Here is a 23846-nt window from a genome sequence, read left to right on the forward strand (position 1 = left end):
AGGGAGTGTCGCTGGGTACCATGGACTCACCTCCTCATCCTCATCATCAAAGAGCCCCTTGCCCCCACTAAACAGGCCAACTCGAGAGTCAAATGGTGAGAAGTCCTCATCGGTCAGCTTAGGGGGTGCGAATAAGTTATCCTCTTCATCTAGCAAACAGAAAGCAATGTTTTGCAGGGAGCATTAAAGATGGGTCTGGAACCCAGATTCCCGGGTTGGCATCTGCAACATCTCCAAACTGGCAAGGAGTTTATCTGACCCTATTTAACAAAGTGTGAGGCGGTCTGATGAATTTCACACTAAACCCCTGGCATAGTCCACTGATGCCCTCAAAAGGCCCTGTGGGCCCCCACTCTCAAATATGTCAATGCTTGCAGCAGAGAGCATTCATTCTCTAGGCCAGCATCCTTGATCTAGATTTACTTTGAAGGAAGTATTAGGGTCAGATGCCATATTCAAGACCCATTTCCCCAACAATCTGGGGGGAGGAAGGGTAGACTAAACAAAGGGATCTGCAGACTGACACAGGGACAAGTGGAATGCAGCAGACATGACTGCTTAATATGAAAAGGCCTGATATATTCCTTACAAACAAATGCTAGAGATCCCTAAGTTTCTGTGCTTCTAGAGAATTCTAGAAAGACAAGACATGATTGCTCTAAAATCTAATAAATCAAACATTTACAGGCATTTTTAGTCCATACCCCATCTCCTCCCAGCACCCCAAAACATGCTTTCAGAGGCTAAAAAAAGTAAATGGAGACAGACCCATTTGTCAGAGGGAAAACAGCATGCAAAGCAGTACTTTATGAATTATGTAAGCAACATTCCTGAGTCAAAAGTCTCCTAAATTAATAGAATTGATGGAAAAGGCCCACCGTCTGAAGTTCTCCTTTCCTTCTTCTCTTTCAGTGTCTTCCGAGGTTTTGCTTCTCCTGAGGATAAGGCTTGAAAAGCATAGGTCACAGTTTTAATAGTACTAAGTCCTCCCTCAGTATACACATCCTGTTTCTCTACAAGTCTGTCATCCTCATAACTCATAGCTAAGAACAAGACAACTGCCTTCCATCTCAGCTTCACCAGAGCATTGAACCCCCTGCCCTGCCCATGGTAGGCACTCAAGAGTCTCTTTGTAAGGCAGAAGGCTTCTGCTTTCATACCAGCTCATGTGCATATCAGAATCATATTTGTTGAAAGAATTATGATGCTAACTTTCTACCCTGTTATATAACTAGAATGTGCTATTATATAGTACATTCTTATTTGTTCAAAATACAGGAGTAAATATTCAGCCAGGAATTCTTAAGCTGTTGCCTATGGTTCTCTGGAGTTTCCATTAATCCCCTGAAATTATATGTAAAGTATTATCTAGATGTGTACACGTACATTTTGCTTGTGGGTCCACAGCGTTCAGTTATCAAAAGGAGTTCATTAACCAAAAAAGGAGTAAGCGCTACAATTTAAGCCTCTTCTGCATTTGTAGTTACTAATAAAAAGGGAAACCTGCTTTTGGTGAAGCCAGCAGAAGGCCCTGCACTACCCCTCCCCTACTTCTTGTCAATGTGGCTGGGGCTCACTTGTTGGCTCCTCGTCCACTCGGCCCACGGCGTCACCCTTGATGCGGGCAGCCAGCTCATTAGCAAATGACGTACGTCTGCTTCTTTTCTACAGCAGGAGAAATCAAAAGAGTCACTTTTTTGTAAAAAAGCAGTACACTTCACTTTTGGACACCTAAAAACATTATGTATACAAGAGCAAAGAAATTCAACTGAGAAAAAAACAGTGTAATTAAATGAATTTAAACATGTACACTATACATATGTACACTATACAGCTCACCCAAGGAATAGGACTCATAAAATGTTCCTTCAAAGAGAGACGTTCTTTGATTTTCTTACTTTTATAGTACTTCACTTTAATACTTAAAAATCTAAATAAGAAAATAAGAATAAGCTGCATGGGGAGAAAGACAGGAGCACTAGGGTCTTGAAACTCGGGAACCACACATATTCTGAATGATTTGACTCATAAAATCATAACATCTGGACAGGAAAGTGGTACTTGCAATTTGAGATGCTCGCCATTATCTTCTGAAGTGTAAATGAAATGAGAAATATGCAAAAATGAGAGTGATACAAAGTAAGTGACAATACAAGAAACAAGTCATCAGTGCTAAAACCCTGCCAAGCAACAGCAACTACAGTCTTCCTTACAGGTCTAGTACTTTCTTCAATGTCCTCAATATCTTCCTCCTTCTTCTCGGAGTCAGCAAAAAGGTCACAACCATCATCATCCTCTTCTTCATCACCATCCTCTTCTTCATCACTCATTTGTGTCGCGTGCTAAGAGTATAAAATAATCAGATTAGAACCATTAGATAGTCACCAAGCTGAAGAAGAGATATTGTCACTTAGCCTTTAGGCTCCTCCTTCAAAGAGGTAACAGCTTTTTAAAATAATAATCATAATTATGATGCAGCAAGTTATGAAGCAGCAGATAAGCTGGAACAAATAATACACAAGCTTTACTTGGAATCTAAATAAAAATATATTATTTAATAAGACTGGAACAACAAGAATAAAAAAAGCAAAATATTGAAATATCAAAACTGGTTGTTACTAGAGAAATATTTTTATTTTTGAGAAGGAGTTTCACTCTTGTTGCTCAGGCTGGAGTGCAACGGGGTGATCCTGGCTCACTGCAACCTCCATTTCCTGGGTTCAAGGGACTCTCCTGCCTCAGCTTCCTGAGTAACTGGGATTACAGGTACCTGCCATCACAGATGGCTAATTTTTGTATTTTTGGTAGAAACAGGGTTTCACCATGCTGGCCAGGCTGGTCTCAAACTCCTGATCTCAAGTGATCCGCCCACCTTGGCTTCCCATAGTGCTGGGATGACAGGCATGAGCCACCGTGCCTGGCCTAATACCAGAGAAATAGAAACAAAATCAGCATAGTCTGACCTTAGTAAGAATACTGAGTAATAGTTAAAAGGTAAAAGCTGTAACAACTAGAGAGCCATCCAAGGTAGGTCACGCAAAAAAGTGCAGAATAACAAATCCAGCACGATACCACCTCTGCATACACTATAGAATTTCTGTGGAAACAGGTGCGGTCAGGCGTGGTGACTCATGCCTGTCATCCCAGCACTTTGGGAGGCCAAGACGAGTGGATCACCTGAGGTTACAAGTTCAAGATTAGCCTGGCCAACATGGTGAAACCCTGTCTCTACTAAAAATACAAAAATTAGCTGGATGTGGTGGCAGGTACCTGTAATCCCAGCTACTAGGGAGGCTGAGACTGAAGAACTGCTTGAACCTGGGAGGTGGAAGTTGCAGTGAGCCGAGATCATGCCACTGCACTCCAGTCTGGGCAACAAGAGTGAAACCCTGTCTCAAAAAAATAAAAAAGAAAGAAAGAAAGAAAAACTGTTTGTGGCCAGGCATGGTGACTCACACCTGTAATCCCAGCACTTTGGGAGGCTGAGGCAGGCAATCACCTGAGGTCAGGAGTTCAAGATCAGCCTGGCCAACGTGGCGAAACCCCATCTCCACTAAAAATATAAAAACTAGCTGGGCATGGTGGCGCATGCCTATAATCCCAACTACTTGGGAGTCTGAGGCACGAGAATCACTTAAACCCAGAAGGTGGAAGTTGCAGTGAGCCAAGATCGTGCCACTGCACTCCAGCCTGGGGGACAGAGCGAGACTCAGTTTCAAAAAAAAAGAAAAACTGTCTATATTTGCAGATTTTAATGGGAAATTCCATAGAAACAAATATCCTATGAAGAAAGACTGACTATTAAAATTATAAAGACCAACCACATTTATGAATACAACCAGAAAAATACAGTACCAACCAGAAAATACAAAATCCTTTATTTGATAGTTAAACATTTTTGTGAAAAAAATATTTCCCAGTTAAGAAATTGAAATGCAAATTTTTAGCAAAAAAAAAATTTTAAATCATCACCCCAGTGATGAGATTGTAGGAAAATCAACATGCATAATCTGTAATTTAGAAGGTCCACCAGACATTAAGAGTTATGTTAATAATTCTATACCACTTTATTCTGAAGAAACAGTTCACAGAAGCAAAGGATTTCTATGTATGAAACAGTTCACAGAAGCAAAGGATTTCTATGTATGAAAATACTGGCTGGGTATGGGGCTCACACCTGTGATCTCAGTACTCTGGGAGGCTGACTGGGTGGATTGCCTGAGCGCAGGAGTTCTAGACTAGCCTAGGAAACATGGGGAGACCCCGTCTCTACTAAAAATACAAAAAATTAGTCGGGCGTGGTGACATACACCTTAGTCCCAGCTACTCAGGGAGGCTGAGGCATAAGAATGGTTTGAACCCTGGAGGCAGAGACTGCAGTGAGCCAAGATCACACCACTGTACTCCAGCCTGGGCAACAGAGTCAGACTCTGTCTCAAAAAAAGAAAAGAAAATATTGAATACATTGTTACATCAAAAATAAAACTCTTCATACATTTAGAGACTATGACAGTATCATATTTAGTAAGTTTAAAAGTATATAGCAAAGACTATACAAAGCAAACTGCAAAGACTTTTTTAAATAAGGAGGCCGGGCGTGGTGACTCATGCCTGTAATCCCAGCACTTTGGGAGGCCGAGACAGGTGGATCATCTGAGACCAGGAGTTCGAGACCAGCCTGGCCAACATGGTAAAACCCCATCTCTAATAAAAACACAAAAAAATTAGCTGGCATGGTGGTGGGCGCCTGTAATTCCAGCCACTCAGGAGGCTGAGGCAGGAAAATTGCTTGAATCCTAGAGGCAGAAGTTGCAGTGAGCTGACATCGCACCATTGCACTCCAGCCTGGCCGCCAAGAGCAAACCTCCATCTCAAAAAATAAAATAAAATAAGGAAACATTTATGAAATGTTAACATAAAAGGGCAGAAAATAAAATATGCATACTATGAAAACAATATGCCCTTAGATATTCAAAAATTAAGATAACTGTACTAAGACAGTAGGGTCAGAAGTTTTCATCTTGTGAATATTCATTAATGTCACTACTAGCTTGTCTCCAGTTTTAAAACAGGAGAGGGGACACAGGAGAGGGGGACTCAGGAGAGGGACTCATGCAAAGCAATTCAGTTTGGGTAACTGAGTCTTCTTTTAGAGGCTCTATTTTCCAATTTGTTTTTTACTTCTTTGTTTTCTAAGAAAAATGAAGATAAACTATAAAGGAAAATTGGGAAAAAATATACAAAGGAAATAGCCTAAATACATGAAATGCCTAAAGGAAAATAAGTTGTATACTGAAAAAATCCTCACTTAGTCATAAATAAAATTCAAAAGTAATTTTAATATACATACTATGCTTCAATTAAAATGTAAAAACAAAGTCATTTCAACACATGAGCCTTACCCGGTTTTGATCATCGTCACTCTGATTGGCAAAATCTTCATCTGACTCCTTCGGAGGGGAAAAAAAAGGCTTTGTTGTTAAACAGGCTTTACTTCGAAGCACAGAAATGATTTCAGGTCTAAGTCTCTGGGCCAGGCTGATTCCATGTCAAATGGAGAAAAAGCTCTGACACTCAGTCTTTGTACTGACTACCGGTCACCTTAAGTATCAAGGTGCAGGTAGTGGGGCAGCTGGCAATATTGTCAAGGATTGTTCCAGTTAACATGTTATTGTTGTGGCTCACTTAAATGCCTCTAACAATTTGCTCACATCACCTGCACTTTCAACTCTTGCCTTTGGATTTAAAGTAAGAACTGCACATTGAACTAACTAAATTATCGAAAGTCAGTTTGTATTATTTTACATTTTGGACTATACTGTCTCTAGTTCCTCTTGATAGGACAAATACTTCATTAGGCCTAAGAAGGTAACATGAGTATTTGCTACCAGCAATTTAGTAAAGACCTACATCCATGGCTAAAAGCAAGGGATTCAGCTAATAGTTACTTAAGAAAGCTTATTTCCGGCTGTCAGGTTTTTCTTTGTACGGCTGGAAGAAGGGCAGGGGAGGGAGAGCGTAGAAAGGGGGACCAGTCAGAAGAGAAAAGCACACACACAACACTGTCTCCTTTCGGAAACCCCATACTCAAGGACTCTCCTTCAACATGGCTGTGTCCCTTGCAATAATGAATATCCCATCTAAAGAACAACTGCAGATTCAACTGTGGTCAAGGCCCACAGACTCAAACGCCAGACTAGGAAATGAGATTATGCTCTGTGGATATGAAGGTGCTAGAAGCAGCAGCAAAACAGAATGTATGTGGTTGCCTTCAGCATATCCTGCTCTACGTTTTACATTTGACGAAAGTTCTAAATGTGTGTATTTTTTTTCTTAGAATTGTTCAAAGACAGAATATACTCAAGACTATATCCCAGGCAGAGATTCCACCAAAACATCTAAGCTGTCCTTCTCAAAAATATACTGGGTGAAGAAGGAATTTGGTGTCAAGGTGGGAGGTAGGATAACAGTGAAACAGATTATAGGAGCTTTCCTGATTATTGTACATAAGGCAAAAAGGAAATCTAACCCTAGATTAAAAGAACTCAGAATGTGGCTTCTATCACTGTTAAAAGCTTTATGGAAACAGATTACAAATTCACAGTTGTTATTTACTTAGCCTGCTAGGCCCATCTTAAGCTTGCTGCCCACCGTGACCTGGTCATACCAAACAGCCCTTACCTCTTCTTCTTTCTCTTCCTCACTGTCCACAATACTGCCACGATCACTGCCTACAGAGCCTTCTGTTGAGAAGAGAGATAAGGGTCACCACACCAATATTCACAAGAAAACGTCCTTAGCTCCTTCTCAAAATCACAAACCACCATACAAGAGCAACACGGAGATCTTGATAAAACCATCGATACCCATTTACTGGAATTAAAAGTGTCTTCATTATGGTAAGGAATTAGATATTTATGTAGTCTTTAAGTATCTCTCCTCAAAAAAATTATTCATTACAAAGAAAAAAAAACTGGCCTGTACTCTTTACAGATGTCAAGGTCATAAAAAGCCAAGAAAGGCTGTAACAGCATCAGACTAAAAGATAACTGGAGATTTGACAACTAAATGTGGTAACCGGCCCTGGATAGAGTCCTAGACAAGAGAACAAAAGAGAGAGACTGTAAAGGGTGCCACTGGGACAAATGGCAAAATGCGAACATAGCGGATTGGATAACAGATAATGTCCTGGCTTTTGTAATTCTACTATAGTTATACAAGAGATGTCCTTGTTCTTGGAAAACACACACAGAGGACCACCTGAGGTCAGGAGTTTGAGACCAACCTGGCAAACATAGTAAAGCCCCGTCTCTACTAAAAATACAAAAATTAGCCAGGTATGGTGGTGGGTGCCTGTAATTCCAGCTACTCAGGAGGCTGAGGTAGGAGAATTGCTTGAACCCGGGAGGTGGAGGTTGCAGTGAGCCAAGATTGTGCCACTGCACTCCCTGGGTGACAAGAACGAAACTAGCTCAAGGAAAAAAAAAAAAAGAAAGAAAGCGCACACAGAAACATTTAGACGTAATGGCATGAATATTATGTCTCCCAAATAGGTTCAAGACAAAATATTATGTATATGTAGAGAACAATAAAACAAATGTAGTGAAAAGTTAACTGGTAAACCCGAGTGCAGGGTATACGTGAGTTCTTTAATCTTAAAACTTTAAAGTTTGAAATTATTTTAAAATAAAAAAAGAAATGTTAAAACTAACAAATTATTTGGTGAAGAAAAGTACCTTCACTGGACAGCTCTCCAAGACCTACATCTTCTTGTTCCATGAACAGCTTTGACCCAATGAGATACGGTAAAGGACGATCAACGTATACATCCTGTACACCAGGAAAGGAATAAGCCGTCAAACGTTTCGGTTGAAAACAAACTTACATGTGCCACCTGACATCCTGGTCCATCTGACTACCCGAAACAAGCTACATAACAAAGGAGGAGAATAAGAAACAAAGCAGGACTAAAGGTTAAAAATAAAAAAAATTCTTTTTTTTTTTTTTTTTTGAGACAGAGTCTCACTCTGTCATCCAGGCTGAAGTGCAGTGGTGCAATCGCAGCTCACTGCAACCTCCCCCTCCCGGTTCAAGCGATTCTTCTGCTTCAGCCTCCCGAGTAGCTGGGACTACAGGAGGCTGCCACCATGCCCGGCTAATTTTTTTCTATTTTTAGTAGAGATGGGATTTCACCATGTTAGTCAGGATGGTTTCCTGAACTTGTGATCCGCCCGCCTCAGCCTCCCAAAGTGCTGGGATCACAGGCATGAGTCACTGCGCCCAGCCAAAAACTTGTTTATTTCACTGATTTTTTAAAAAGTCAAATCCTAGGTAAAAATGCCAAGGTAAGGCTAGGCGCCATGGCTCATGCCTGTAATCCCAGAAGTTTGGAAGGCCAAGGCGGATGGATCACTTGAAGTCAGGAGTTTGAGAACAGCCTGGCCGACATGGTGAAATCCCATCTCTACTAAAAATACAAAAAATTAGCCAGGCGTGGTAGCGTGCCCCTTAGTCCCAGCTACTTGGGAGGCAGAGGCATGAGAATCACTTAAGCCTGGGAAGTGGAGGTTGCAGTGAGCCAAGATCATTTGCACTCTAGCCTGGGCAATAATCGTGAAACTATCTCAAAAAAAAAAAAAAAAAAAAAAAAGGCAAGATAAAGCTGAATCACACAGAATCTCCCTCTCCAAGGGCCGGATTAACAAAATTTAACAAAAATGGCAAAAGCCTACCAAAAGTTTATCAGCAGCAAGCAAACAGGGAAAAGGGTGCAACCTCCTAGTATAAGGTCCAGGAGGAGTAGGACCAAGGAAAGAAACTGAACCTTCTGGAGAGCTGTCCTCTAAAAAGCAGTACTAATGAGTGAAAATATATATTTTTTAATATAAAAATAGATTAGGCCAGGTGCAGTGGCTCATGCCTGTAATCCCAGCACTTTGGGATGCTGGGTTGGGTGGATCACTTGAGGTCAGGAATTCAAGACCAGCCTGGCCACCATGGTGAAACCCTGTCTCTACTAAAAATACAAAAATTAGCCAGTGTTATGGTGCATGTCTGTAATCCTAGCTACTCAGAAGGCTGAGGCGGAGAATCACTTGAACCCAGGAGACAGAAGCTGCAGTAAGCTGAGATTATGCCACTGCACTCCAGCCTGGGCAACAAGAGTGAAACTCTGTCTCAACAAAAAAAGTAGAATCAAGAAAGTGCTCCACGCTTGGACAGCCTCCTACCTCCACTGGTGGAGGAAAAGCTGCCCTGTGCCCTGTAAGGCATTGCCCTTTGACAATAATAACTCTTCCTTGTCAAAGGACCCTGGAGCAGGGGAGAATAATTCTGATGTTTCATACAAGAACAGAAAGATTGGGAGGGTTAATGTAAAGGGTCAACGATGTCACAGCAACCAATGGAGTATAAAGCAAAGACAGCGTGAATTTGGACTAATTCTCACTGACTCAGAGATATTCCCAAATCCTCCTATAAAAGAAAAGTGTACCTGCACAACTTTTCCGCCAGGGGGAAAAAAAGAGAAAGCACTGTGTGTCTTGGAAGTATCAAGTATGGGGCTGGGCGCGGTGGCTCACGCCTGTAATCCCAGCACTTTGGGAGGCCGAGGCGGGTGGATCACGACGTCAAGAGATCGAGACCATCCTGGTCAACATGGTGAAACCCCCGTCTCTACTAAAAATACAAAAATTAGCTGGGCATGGTGGCGCGTGCCTGTAATCCCAGCTACTCAGGAGGCTGAGGCAGGAGAATTGCCTGAACCCAAGAGGCAGAGGTTGCGGTGAGCCGAGATCGCGCCATTGCACTCCAGCCTGGGTAACGAGAGCGAAACTCCGTCCCAAAAAAAAAAAAAAAGAAAGTTTCAAGTGTGGCCCAGGCAATACATTTCCCAGAGTCCACAGCTGACTTTTAAAGGCATACAGTGAAAAGCCAAGCAGCAAGTGGGCTGCTCAGTTCCAAACAATCTGCCTCACTTTGATGTGACACAGCAAAGCTCAAACTGGAAGAGAAATGTGAAGCTAAAGAATGACTACAAGAGTCTGGTGGTTCAGGCCAGACGCAGTGGCTGACATCTGTAATCCCAGCACTTTCGGAGGCTGAGGCGGGCGGACCACCTGAGGTCAGGAATTCAAGATCAGCCTGGCCAACATGGTGAAACATCCTCTGCTGTATCTATTAAAAATACAAAAATTAGCTGGGCGTAGTGGTGGGTGCCTATAATCCCAGCTACCCAAGAGACTGAGGCAAGAGAATCACTTGAATCATGAGGCAGAGACTGCAGTGAGCCGAGATTGCACCACTGCACTCCAGACTGGGTGACACAATGAGACTGCATCTCAAGAAAAAAAAAAAAGTTTGGTTCTGTGGCATGTTTTAATTCAAAAGGCCCTGTGTGTCACAAGGGCTGTTTCTCAAAATCACTGTGGCAACTTTCTGTGTTCACCACCGAGACTCTGTGTTGCCCCACTTATCTCCCTGAACAATGTGGGAGCCTGGACAGGAATGCCCACAGCAGCTTCATTTATATTTAATAACTGCCCAAACTGGAAACAACCCAAATGCCTTTCAGCTCTTCTGCAGTTTTCCTTAGCCCAAGCTACATACTTTCAGGTTCCCAACACTCTCTATCTCTCCAGCCTACTCATCCTTCAAATCCCAATTCAAATATCATCTTTGCCCCAAAGTTCCAGCTGGAAGCCAATTCTCTCTCAGAGCATTTATAATGGTTACTGGTATGAATGTCTTCACTCTCCCACCAGACCTGTGACACACACCTCGAGAGCAGAAGCCATGCCCTGCATCTTTGCACCCCCAACTTGACATGTTGCCTTGCACTCCCCATCAGTGCTTGGGAAAAGCGAGCCTTTCTAGTGGAGTCAATGTGAGACTGCTAAGTGACATACTCACTTCCTAAACGTTAACTCTATTACTTACTAATCGTGTGCCCAAGTAAAGTAGCCCAAACATAACAGGTGCACACTAAATATTTAAGTTGAACGTCTTTACCTTTGGTTCAAGGATCAGTTCCACTCGCCCATTAGCATCATTTTCTCCGAGTCTGAGTTTCCTGCTTTGATATCAAGTTGCTCAAAGGCACTGTCCAATACTTGTAGGCCACAGTTCACAGCCTCCTGGACTTTAGGAATGAGATCTACTTCTTTCTGCTCCCGAGTCTTCTCCTACAAAACAAATATCATGCAGTATGGGTCTCCAATATACTGATACCGCCCCAAGAGAATATTGTGAATGTTCTCTAAACCCTAGGCTCGAGCTCCAAAAAAATTAATTAAAAATGTTAACAAAGTCAAATTCTGCTGAATGCCTTGACATAGACTTTGGAGTAAGACTGCAAGTTTTGGCCAGGCGCAGTGGCTCACACCTGTAATCCCAGCACTTTGGGAGGCTGAGGCAGGCGGATCACAAGGTCAGGAGTTCAAGACCAGCCTGGCCAACACGGTGAAACCCCGTCTATTAAAAATGCAAAACTTAACTGGGCATGGTGGCACGTGCCTGTAATCCCACTGCTCAGGAGGCTGAGGCGGGAGAATTGCTTGAACCAGGACCCGGAAGGTCGAGGCTGCAGTGAGCCGAGGTCGCGCCACTGCACGCCAGCCTGGGCTACAGAGCAACATGCCATCTCCAAAAAAAAAAAAAAAAGACTGCAAGTTTTAAATCCCAAGTTTGCCCCTTTCTAGACCTGCAATGAACTACTTAAGGTCCCAGAGCTCCAAGGTCAGTCATCATCTACAAAAGCAGAGGTGCGACTACTGTGTGGAGAAGTATCCTAACGATGAATGGCACGCTACTTCCCCACTGCTGGAGGAGTAACAGGTCTATACTCTCAGATTCACCATGACTATCTCACGAGCCTTGGTTAAGGGTCTCTTGGGTAATTTTAGGAGTTAAGACTTGGAACAAAATACCCAGAGGTCTCATTTTTCCATTATAGTTTAAAAAGACAAAAAAATAGTGGACAATTACAATTATTTTATAAATTTGTTCTACATCAAAAGGGGGTTGGCTGGGTGCGGTGGCTCACGCCTGTAATCCTAGCACTTTGGGAGGCTGAGGCAGGCGGATCGTTTGAGGTCAGGTTTGAGATGAGCCTGGCCAACACGGTGAAACCCTGTCTCTACTAAGAATACAAAAAAATTAGCTGGGCATGCTGACACGGGCCTGTAGTCCCAGCTACTTGGAGGCTGAGGCAGGAGAATCTCTTGCACCCGGGAGGCAGAGGTTGCAATGAACTGAGATTGTGCCACTGCACTCCAGCCTGGGCAACAGAGCGAGACTCCATTTCAAAAAAAAAAAAAAAAAAAATTTGTTTTTAATATAAACTGTTTAAAAGAAAAAAAAACAGCTGGGAACAGGCAGAGCTACAGCTGGTTTCTAATACCCTTTCGTAGTCTAACAGCTTCATCTGTCACAAGAAATAATTGTGACAAAGCGCCAACCTTTACAGGTGATATATATTTTCTGAATAAATGACAGTGAATTCAAAGCTACTCCCATAATAAACTTATTCACAGTCCATTGTGCCTTCCTGAGTGGAAGAAAAAGGAATCTCTGCTGGAGTGCTAAGAAGTCAGTGTGACCCAGAACCTCTTAGCTATGTTTTGGGCTCTGGTGTGAGAAGACCTCAGGAGGAAGTGGGTCGGTGCATCTGTAACACAGGAAGCCACAGCAAAAAAATGACCTCTGTAACCCTCCAAATCTGTAATATTTACTATCTGGCCCTTTACACAAGTTGTTTGCTGACTTCTACTCTATTCCTATGCCAGAATTCAAGAATCTGATCTCTGTATTAGTTAATACACTACATTTCAGAAACAAAGGAAAGAATCCCCTTTTGGGCTGCTGTCAGGAGCAGTACCTCCCTTTCCCTCCCCCACCCACCATCCCTAGTACCCTCATAATACATCGATCTCTACATTTCTCAAAGTCAGAAACTCAGCTCAAGAGTGATTTCATACAAGTACCTGCTCTGTTTCTTCTGCCTCAGCCTTCAGTACTGGCTCCTCCACTTCTTCATCGTACACACGCTAAATATGGAAGAAAACTCAATGTTAAAAGGTGAACACGTCATTGGAAATAAATCACAATACAAGAATTAAATACACAGTAAATAAGGACAAAGATGGAGAAGGAAATGGTTATTCAACAAAGGGCTTGGCTGGGTGTGGAGAATCACACTTGTGATCCCAGCACTTTGGGAGGCCACGGTGGGCAGATCATGAGGTCTGAAGTTCAAGACCAGCCTGGCCAACATGGTGAAACCCTGTCTCTACTAAAAAATAAAAAAATTAGTGGAGTGTGGTGACACACACCTGTAATCCCAGCTACGCAGGAGGCTGAGGCAGGAGAACTGCTTGAACCTGGGAGGCAGAGATTGCAGTGAGCCGAGATCACATCACTGCACTCCAGCCTGGGTGACAAAGTAAGACTCCATTGGGGGGTCAGGGGTACGCAACAAAGGGCTGAGGCCACTATGCCACTACCAGTGGGTGTCCCTGAATAGTCCATTCACCAAAAAAATGAAATTGTTTTTAAATACAAATGATTAGGAAACATGATGAAAATTTAACCTCCTTGTAAACCAAGAGTTGCAAAACAGTAAGATATGAGTTTGCACACCTTTTCATTTAACCTAATAATGTTGATGGGCAGTGATACAGTATTCTCACCCCAGGCTACAGAAAATGTTAACTGGTGTAATTTATCAACTAAGAAGCAAGAACTTTAGGATTCTGAACAATGAAAATGGTAAAGGCAAAATTTATTTTCATTCAGTTGCTTAAAATGGCTGATACAATTTTATTATCCCATTTGTATGAAAGCAGAGAGAAAAATCTACCACTGACTCTCCAGAAAGGCTGGGCATTTGACTGACCCTGACAGCACGGACAGGCAAAACTCTCTTTTCCAGAACAGACCCACCGCTCTGACAAATCACTGTGATTCTTGTTTTTTTTTCTTTTTTAATTATTTTTATGTTTTAAAAACGACTCAAGTACAACATGCTTTTTATAAAAAGTCAACATAGGCCAGGCACAGTGGCTTGTGCCTGTAAGGCCAGCACTCTCGGAGACTGAGGCAAGGGGATCAGTTGAGCTCTGGAGTTCAAGATCAACCTGGGCAACATAGTGAGACCTCATCGATACCCCAAAAAAAAAAAAAACCCCACAAAAATTAGCTAGGTGTAGCGGTGTGCACCTGTAATTCCAGCTACTTGTGGGGTTGAGTCAGGAGGATCACTGGAGCTCAGGAGGTAAAGGCTGCAGTGACCCCTGATCGCACCACTGCATTCCAGCTTGGGTGACAAAGTGAGACCCTATCTCAAAAATAAAATGAAATTTAAAAATTTTTAAGAAGAAATAAATTAAAAGTCAATATAAATGAACCGATGAAAATCTTCTGGCATTAGACAGTGGCCATTACAATTTGAGTACACTACAATCCACCAAACTGCATACTGATTAAAGGTGTGAATTTTAGGGTACGTGAATTCTATCCTACTTTTTAAATTTTAAGTCAATATAAAGGCACACGTTAAAGAGATGTATTTTAAAATAGTTTCCTCCCTACCCACAACCTGACCCTTGGAATACCCATTTTAAGCTTGGTGTGTGTGCTCTTTGTTTCCTGAGGCTCTTACACAAATACATGCAGATACGCGCTCATATTTAGAACTCTCTTACCCTTCCTGCTTATCTATTCATTTATTTAGAGACAGAGTCTAGCTCTGCCGCCCAGGCTGAAGCGCAATGGCATGATCTTGGCTCACTGCAACCTCCACTTCTCAGGCTCAAAAAATTCTCTTGCCTCAGCCTCCCGAGTAGTTGGAATTACAGGCAAGCACAACCACGCCCGGCTAATTTCTTTTTGTTTTTTTTTTTTTTAGTAGAGATGGGGTTTCACCATGTTGGTGTCATAACTTAGCCTGTGTTAGCCTAACTGACTCCATCTTGGCAGTAGGCTCCAGCTTGGCTTCTCCCTCTCTGCCTCGGCCCCCTCAGGCGCCTTACTGAGTCAAGCTGCACACAAAGCTTTGAACAGTTAAAAGTGGTTCACACTATTCACAGTACCTGTAACCATTGTAACCACATCCTGCTTGGCAAGTCTACCTGCTATTGTGAATAGCTTCCTTGGTGATTGATTGTATGGAAAGTTCCCCCTGCAAATCCCCTTCGTGATTGTATGGAAATACCCTTAGCAACCAACAATCCTGGGAACCTCCTGCCCACTGGTTACCAGCTTCCTTATCTAACTTGCTTGTTCTGCTTCTGTAAAATTCTGCTTCAGCTAGGCTCCCCCTCCCCTACCTAAATTAAGGTATAAAGGGAAATCAAGCCCCTTCCTCCGGGCTGAGAGAATAAAGGACTCTTAATTTGAAACTCAGAGCGTGGTGTTTCTTCTATAACTCACTTGGATACAACATTGGCCAGGCTGACTTAAGTGATCCACTGGCCTTGGTCTCCCAAAGTGCTGGGATTACAGGTGTGGGCCACTGTGGCCAGCTGAAACTGGTGTTTTAATTTTAATAGCCATTTCCAGATTCTATGCACAAATGTGTAGAATTCCCTGTCACTAGCAGTATGCTCAAGTGCCCATTACCCAAATCTTTGCCAGTGATTACTGCTGTCCACCCATTTAAAAATATCTGCCAATCTGATCAAACAACGTTGTTTTTCAATGATCACATCCTCTGACCCAAACTTCTACTTATTGAAATTTAGCTCCAATGAAAATTGTCATAAATGCAAACATCAGAATGTCCTTGGTATCAAGATTTCCAGCAGAAAGTCACAAACACCAAATTTATAATTCTATGCAATTCCAATCAAAAGCTAATAAAATATTCTGTGGCACAATATAGTAAAATAATCCCACTGGGTGCAGTGGCTCCTGCCTGTAATCCTGGCACTTTGGGAGGCCGAGGTGGTTAGGAGTTTGAGACCAGCCTGGCCAACATGGAAAAACCCATCGCTACTAAAAACATCGCTACTAAAATAAGCTGGGCATGTTGGAGGGGCCTGTAATCCCAGCTACTCAGGAGGCAGGAGAATCTCTTAAATTTGGGAGGTGGAGGCTGCAGTGAGCTGAGATCGTGTCATTGGACTCCAGTCTGGGCAACAAGAGTGAAAGTCCATCTCAAAAATAATAATAATAATAAATAAAAGATAACCCTCAAATTCACACAGAAAAGTAAAAAGCCAAAGACTGATAACCGTGACAATTCTGAATAGAAAGAGATTATAGGGACTTGCCCTATTAAGACATTAGAAGTCTGCAGTGTTTAAGATTATGATACTGGCAGACAGCGTAAAAACAAAACAAACAGCAGAGGGCAGAAACAGACCCACAATTCCATGGAGGCCTGATTTTATTTTCAAATACACACAAACATGCATATACAATAGTCAGTGAAGAAAAGAACAACTACACAATAAAGGTTATCTATAAGGGATAAAAATTAAATCTCTCTCTAGGTAAAAAAAATTAAAAGTTAGCCAGACATGGCAGTGAACACCTGTGGTCCCAGCTACTCTGGAGGCTGAGGTGGAGGATGGCTTAAACCCAGGAGTTTGAGGCTGCAGTGAGCTGTGTTTGCACCACTGAACTGCAGCCTGGGCAACAGAGGGAGATCCTGTCTCAAAAATGAAAAAAGAATAAAAAGCCAGAGATACCAATGAATCCCCATCCAAAATGATTAGAGTTAAGGACAAATATGGAGGGTTGGCACCTTTGAAGCAAATGTGGCAAAATATGAAACTACTGATGTTAGGTGCCGCATCTAGTTAGCACTTGTGGTTTCTCTCTAAACTTTTCTATACTTATGAAACATTTCATAAATAACATTTAATATGGGAGGATTATTGTATGGTTTAAGAACAAAAAAATGAAGTTCACAAAAGTCTCAAAGATGTGTTAAATAAGTTCACATAAACAAAAGTAGGCTGCAAATGTAAATACACACACACACACACACACACACACACAGTCATCTAGAAAGAAAAGGTTAAAGTTGACTGGACGCGGTGGCTCATGCCTGTAATCCAGCATTTTGGGAGGCCAAGGCAAGCGGATCATGATGTCAGGAGATCGAGATCATCCTGGCTAACACAGTGAAACCCCATCTCTACTAAATATACAAAAAAATTAGCCGGCCATGGTGGCATGCGCCTGTAGTCCCAGGTACTCAGCAGCTGAGGCAGGACAATCACTGGAACCTGGGAGGGAGAGGTTGCAGTGAGCTGAGATGGCATCACTGCACTCCAGCCTGGGCGACAGAGTGAGACTCCATCTCAAAAAAACAACAACAAAAAAAAAGGTTAAAGTTAAAAAAAAAAGAACATAAAGTAATACAATGAAACGTTCAATGGTTGGTTAATTTGGGGTAGTTGATTTTTTTTCTAAGTTCAATTCTTTTAAGCCTGACGTCTGCATGGGAAATAGATTTAGAATATATGTGCTAGGGCTGGGCACAGTGGCTCACACCTGTAATCCCAGCACTTTGGGAGGCTGAGGCGGGCTGATCACAAGGTCAGGAGTTTTGAGACCAGCCTGAACCCCCGACCCTCCACCGTCTCTACTAAAAATATAAAAATTAGCTGGGCATGGTGGCGGGTGCCTGTAATCCCAGCTACTCAGGAGGCTGAGGCAGGAGAATAGCTTGAAACAGGAAGACGGGGGCTGCAGTGAGCTAAGGTTGTGCCACTGCACTACAGCCTGAGCAACAAGAGCGTAACTCTGTCTCAAAAAAAAAGAATCTCTATCTATATATAGATATATATGTGCTAAACATTGAGAGGCTCCCCTCTAGCTGAGGAAATGTCAGATGATTTTTCTTTTTCTTACTATTCCTAATTGCTCTATAAAGATCAGGAATTCTTTTGGTAATTTGCAAAGTCAGGACTCCAAAAAAGTAAGTAAATTTCAAAAGTGAGACTTTGAGACCTGGCAGCTACCATGGCTACCTATGAGAAGCCTGCAGCTAGAAAGCCAAATACAACATCTAAGAAACCAAAACCCATGGGACCTAAAACCCATGGGATCTTTTCAAGGCAAGCAGGACTAGCATCTCCAGTACTTTGCACACAGCAGATAACCAATGCTAACTTCTTTCATCCTCACCTGGTTGAACTCAAAGCTTCATGTGTTTTGTGATCAATTTACAGTCAGATAGCTACGCCCAGGACTGTTAAATATCTTTGGTATTGGCCGGGCACGGTGGCTCACGCCTGTAATCCCAGCACTTTGGGAGGCCAAGGTGGGCAGATCACGAGGTCAAGAGACCGATACCATCCTGGCCAACATGGTAAAACCCCGTCTCTACTAAAAATACAAAAATTAGCTGGGCGTGGTGGCATGTGCCTGTGGTCCCAGCTACTCGGGAGGCTGAGGCAGGATAATTGCTCGAACCCGGGAGAGGTACATTGCAATAAGCCAAGACTGTGCTATTGCACTCCAGCCTGGGCAACAAGAATGAAATTCCATCTCAGAAAATAATAATAATAATGGGGCTTGATTTAGCAAGACAGTTCAACTCATCAAATCCCACAAATTGTAAAATTGCAATTATAAGAAGCCTACTAAAGAATGGCATGTGATGCTTCAAGTGCTTTTATCCAGGGGGTCTGCCTAGTGCAGAGGGTCCAGGAGGAAGTAATATAATTGAGCAGAGACCTGGAAGACAGATAGATGTCAATCAAAGGGTCGAGGCATAGAAAGCAATGTAAGCAAAGGTCCCGTAGCAGCAGGGCATATGGTATCTCAAGGAATGAGAAGACTGGATTGTCAAAAGCAAGGCCATTATGTAAAATAAGGCAGGTCTAGGGGGTTGGGGAGATGCCTGTACAGGAAATTATATGCCAATAAGGCTTTTGGGCTTTACCTCCTTCTCTCTAATTGTGGACTACTTGACAATTTCAACAACTCCATCTGTTTCTTCAATAGAAAAGTAGAAGAGGAGGGGCAAATGACCAAAATTCAGCTTTTGTAAATCAATAGCAAGATGATCTGGAAAATTAACCCATTTATGCCTAGTGTTCCATTATTGGAATGCTAAGCTTGTGGGAGTTATGTATATCCTACTGCTCAAGGTCATTGCCAAGGTCTGATTTTTCACAAAAAAATTTGTAACCTCTGGCATAAATGGGTTAATTCACTTAATTTTGGAATTAAAAAACATTTTTACAAAGCTAAGATTTTGAAACAATTGACTTTAAAAAGAAAAAATCCTCCCTCACCAGATCTTTTAACAAACTAAAGTCATTAACTATGGCACTTAGTATTTCAGGATGCAATCCCTAAATTAACAGACTAATTAAGGTTTAGAATTGTGTTGCCTTCTAATTAGATGCTAGAACACTGGCCAATGTTAATTAGCATTTCTTCTCCCTAGGAGTCCCCTCTTGAGCTTTTACTAATGGTACTAATTTCTCTTGCACTAGAAAGTCCTGACTGTTCTTGCCCTAGAAAGTCCGGATTGTTTCACTAACTTATAATATAGTTTGCAACTCTGTGGCTGCCTCTGAGGCTAATTAATAAAACCCACAAACCTATCTGACTTTGAAAAATTACCATGAAACTAAATGGCACTATCATTCAAGTTGGAATTGTAATATGTAAGTACTGATGTCAGGGGTTGAAAAAAAAAACAACATTAAAAAGCCAGATCACTGACAAATATGTATCAGCAAGTAGATTTTTTCAGTTTTATTAAGCATTTCTCAGTATCATCATGCTCTGCCACAAATGAAAAAAGCCTATAGCATGTGGCCTTATAGAAGGTCTGGGAAGTAATTAAAATTTGTCAGTGGCAACCAGCATATCCGGAGAAGAGTTCTGAACGCAGACTGGAAGGCGAAGAGGCATCCAGACTGAACACTAAGGGCTGGGCACGGCGGCTTACACCTGTAATCCTAGCACTTCAGGAGGCTGAGGCAGGAGAACTGCTTGAACCTGGAGGCAGAGGTTGCAGTGGGTGGATCACTTGAGGTCAGGAATTCAAAACCAGCCTGGCCAACATGGTGAAACCCTGCCTCTACTAAAAATACAAAAAAAATTATTGGCAGGTGCCTGTAATCCCAGCTACTTGGGAGGCTGAGGCAAGAGAATTGCTTGAACCTGGGAAGTGGAGGTTGCAGTGAGCCGAGATCATGCCACACACTCCAGCCTGGGTGACAGAGCGAGACTCTGTCTCAAAAAAAAAAGAAAAGAAAAGAAAGAAAAACAAAAACACTAAGACTAAAGGGATGGAGAGATGAATGGAAAACAGGAAATCCCTAGTAGTAAACACAGATAAAGAACAGTTACCAAAACACAATAAAAACCAAAAAACTCCATAAAAACTACATCACGGAAAACTCAGAATCTAAGAAAACTTGGCTAGAAAAGAAGAGCTGGAGAAAAGAGAAGACCTAAGATTGTGGTTCAGAAAAGGTTTATGATGTTCCCCATTTCTCCCCACTGAAGTATTGATCTGATACCAATCTAGTACCAATCTGGTACAGGCACAGTGGGTACAGAGGAAACCTCCCAAATCCTTTCGGACTCTGGTGCTGCAGTACCGACTGCAGAGAAGTGCTAAGTACCTGATCCAGAAAGAAAGGTACAGAATGAAAACAACAGGAGTGCTTAAAAGGACACCAAATTAACCTTGATGAAAACATCATGGGGCTGTGCACACCAGAGAAGTGAGAATCTAGAGTCCCTGACTCTTCCAGTGAGATAAACGGGCAGGACTAAGCATAGACATTCTGTGTGGACAATCAGAAAACTACTGATTTTACTTGAATACTTGTTATTTTTCAAACTCATGAGTACTCCTTTACTGTTAAAGGAAGTAACGGGCAAAGAGATCTCTAAGACCTTTATTAATATCTTTATTTTATGCATAGCTCTCCAAAAGACAGGAAGTGGCATTTAACCCAAGCTACTAAAAAACGCACAAAGATGCTGCACAAGTTGACTATGTGGCATTATCTGGTGTTCTCTTAACTATCCTAAATCTTGGCCTTTTTTTATCATTTTGTGATTCTGAATTTTTTTTTATAACTTTATACCTAACAATCTTAGGAGATAGATTACTTTAATAATCCTTTTTTCACAAATGAATGCTGATATTCAAAAAGTTGAGTACCCTATGAAAAACACAGGTCTGTTATCTAAGCTACCTCTCCATCCTCATCTCTTAAGTCTCCACTGTGCTCCAGCCACACTTACTTCCGTTGTAGGCTAGAATTATACTATTTGCCAAGAGAGAGGCTCTATCTAATTTACCTATGTATTCCTACCATCTAGAAGAAACTCAGTAAATAGACAAAACTCACACATGGGTTTAAGCTCAGTAATCTGTGTATAGTTGATTCCACATCGTAAGTTCAGCCATCGCAAACTTCAGTTAAGAATACTGCAAGTAGACATATATATTCCCTGAATATAATTTACCAGAACATAACCCAAGCAACAACTGAAACCACATGTGGTGTCCAGAGGGTCTAACCAGGTATACAGATCATGCCTTACAGATCATGCCACAACAAAGCTGGTGTGAGTGCCACACAATTCATCATAATTGCTGACTACTCTCAAAATTGACAAAAGATGGAAGCACTGAAATATAAGAAAATTTCATCATTAGACTTTTTTAGAGGCTTGGAAAAAAGGACTTAAAACTTTACAAATAAAAAAGAGGCATCTAATCCCAGAGAAAAAAGCTTCAATTACCAAGAACCACACTTCCGCCAAAATTAAGGAGGGAACCTAACAGTAAGTTATTTAAAATTACAGTATCTCCTACTTTGAAAAAAACAATTATTTATAATTATGATATAACTAAATAACTCACATTCTCAATGAACTGGGTATTAGAGAGCATAAGGAAATCATTGAAGACATTATGCAGGTGACAATCGGTGGCTTTGGTTTCCCGAATTAGTCCGACCACTCGTTTCTTGATTTCATGGGTCCTAGAGATAGTTTGCTGTGAGAATTCCTGTAGAAACTGTAGTAGCTATTTTAAAAACATAAACATACGGTAGTATCAATGTTACACATATCTACTCTGCGCATGTCAAATCAAAAAAGAATCCATGCTACTTCGGCTCACTGCAACCTCCGCCTCCTGGGTTCAAGTGATTCTCCTGCCTCAGCCCCCTGAGTAGCTGGGATTACAGGCGCCTGCCATTACGCCCAGTTAACTTTTTTGTATTTTTAGTAGCAACAGGGTTTCACCATGTTGGCCAGGCTGGTCTCGAACTCCTGAACTCGTGACTCTCCCACCTCGGCCTCCCAAAGTGTCGGGATTACAGGCGTGAGCCACCGTGTCCTGCCAGAATGCTCCTTCTGACAAGTAGTAAAACCAAGGGACATTGAAAATCACTAACAAAGCGCATCAAAAGAGTGGCAGTGAGCTAATGGTATGGTGGCCCACCTTGTAATCCCAGCACTTTGGGAGGCTGAGGCGGAGTGATCGCTAGAGGCCAGGAGCTGGAGACCAGTCTGGACAACATAGAAGACCCCCATCTCTACTAAAATTAAATAAATCAGCTAGGTGTGGTGGAGCCCGCCTATAGTCCCAGCTACTCAGGTGGCTGAGGTAGGAGGGAGCAGCTGAGCCCCGGAGGATGCAGTGAGCTAAGATCAAGCCACCTGCACTCCAGCCTGGGCAACAGGGCAAAACCCTGTCTCTTTTGAAAAGTTCTCTTTGGTCGTCAGTCTACAAAGATCACAGAGCAAGGGTTAGATAACCAGCCACCCCTCTTACTCAAAAATCCTATTCATTTAGGACTCTGGAATTACAGCTCTGAGGGAGCTTCCTGGGCCCCCGACATGAAGAATCTCACTAAAGGATATCCACATACTGGCTTGTCTCCCACCCCACTTAGTCCAGGTCCCAACAAGAATCGCCTCCCTAGTGCCCGAGCAATCCCTCAGCGTGGCAGAAACGGATGTCCCCTCTGGATGGAGCTGAGCGGCACTGCCAGAAACCCCAATGACGGGAACGCCGCGTCTGGGCCGTGGTCCGGGCCCGCCTCCCTCCCCGGTAGCCGGGGGCTGCCAAACTGGCATTCTCCAGGGCTATGAAGGGCCTGTGTTCCTAAGAGGGCAGGCAACCCGACGGCCCGGGTGCAGGGGCAGTCGCGGCCCCGTCCTCCCGCGCGCAGGCCGAGCGTCCCCCCTGCCGCCCTCGCGTCCCCCCTGCCGCCCTCGCGTCCCTAGGGCCCACCTCTCACGCCCGCGCCGGCCGCCAGCGACCAGCTCTGGCTGCTCCTGCGGATCTCCTCCACCGACCACGGCCGCTCCCACACGGGCTTGGACGCCGGCGCCCGCTCCTGGTCGGGGGTCATCCGGTTCATCTGCAGCGAAAAAAACGAGACAGGCTGAGCCTGAGGGCAGCAGGGACAGCTGCGCCATGCCAGGCCCTTCTCTCTCCTGCCTGGCCCGCCTCCCTCACCATCCCAGCCTCCCGGCTCCGTGGGCTCCGAAGCCGCCCCCTCGCGCCAGGACCGCACAGCCCCAGAAGCGCAGCCCAGCGGCCCCGGGCGCCATCGCCTCGCGTAACCTGGTGTCACGTGACTGCGCCCCACGTGATCAGACCTGCGATACTGCGGGGAGGAAGCTACGGATGGGAATTGGACTGGAGTTTGGGGTTCTCGGCTGGGTTGGGGCGGGGGAAGCTGCACGAGCCGGGACGACGCCAGGGAGCGCTGCAGAGGCCGGTTGGCCGGGTGGCTCTGCGGCCCAAGACCCGAGGCAGCGGCGGTGTAATGGCACTGGCCGCCAGTCCGGCGGGTCTGGAGAGTGGGGACCTCCAGCAGCCAGTGGAGTCACCAGCC

General features: G+C 43.3%; 1 protein-coding gene across 1 annotated transcript in view; it reads right to left on the reverse strand.

The window, feature by feature from the left end:
* The window catches only part of LOC135278074 (WASH complex subunit 2A-like), a 49533-nt gene extending 26060 nt beyond the window's left edge, over positions 1-23473 (reverse strand). Inside the window, 12 exon segments of the mRNA XM_064384692.1 lie at positions 31-149; positions 879-947; positions 1578-1665; positions 2214-2342; positions 5403-5450; positions 6682-6743; positions 7737-7830; positions 11011-11057; positions 11060-11183; positions 12984-13046; positions 21857-22021; positions 23244-23473. Coding sequence (XP_064240762.1) covers positions 31-149; positions 879-947; positions 1578-1665; positions 2214-2342; positions 5403-5450; positions 6682-6743; positions 7737-7830; positions 11011-11057; positions 11060-11183; positions 12984-13046; positions 21857-22021; positions 23244-23366 — 1131 coding nt within the window. The 5' untranslated portion in view covers positions 23367-23473.
* Positions 23474-23846: the final 373 nt, after the last annotated feature.

The sequence above is a fragment of the Aotus nancymaae genome, unplaced genomic scaffold (assembly GCF_030222135.1).
Source record: "Aotus nancymaae isolate 86718 unplaced genomic scaffold, 86718_ANA_hifiasm-v0.15.2.pri h1tg000036l, whole genome shotgun sequence".
NCBI lineage: Eukaryota > Metazoa > Chordata > Mammalia > Primates > Aotidae > Aotus > Aotus nancymaae.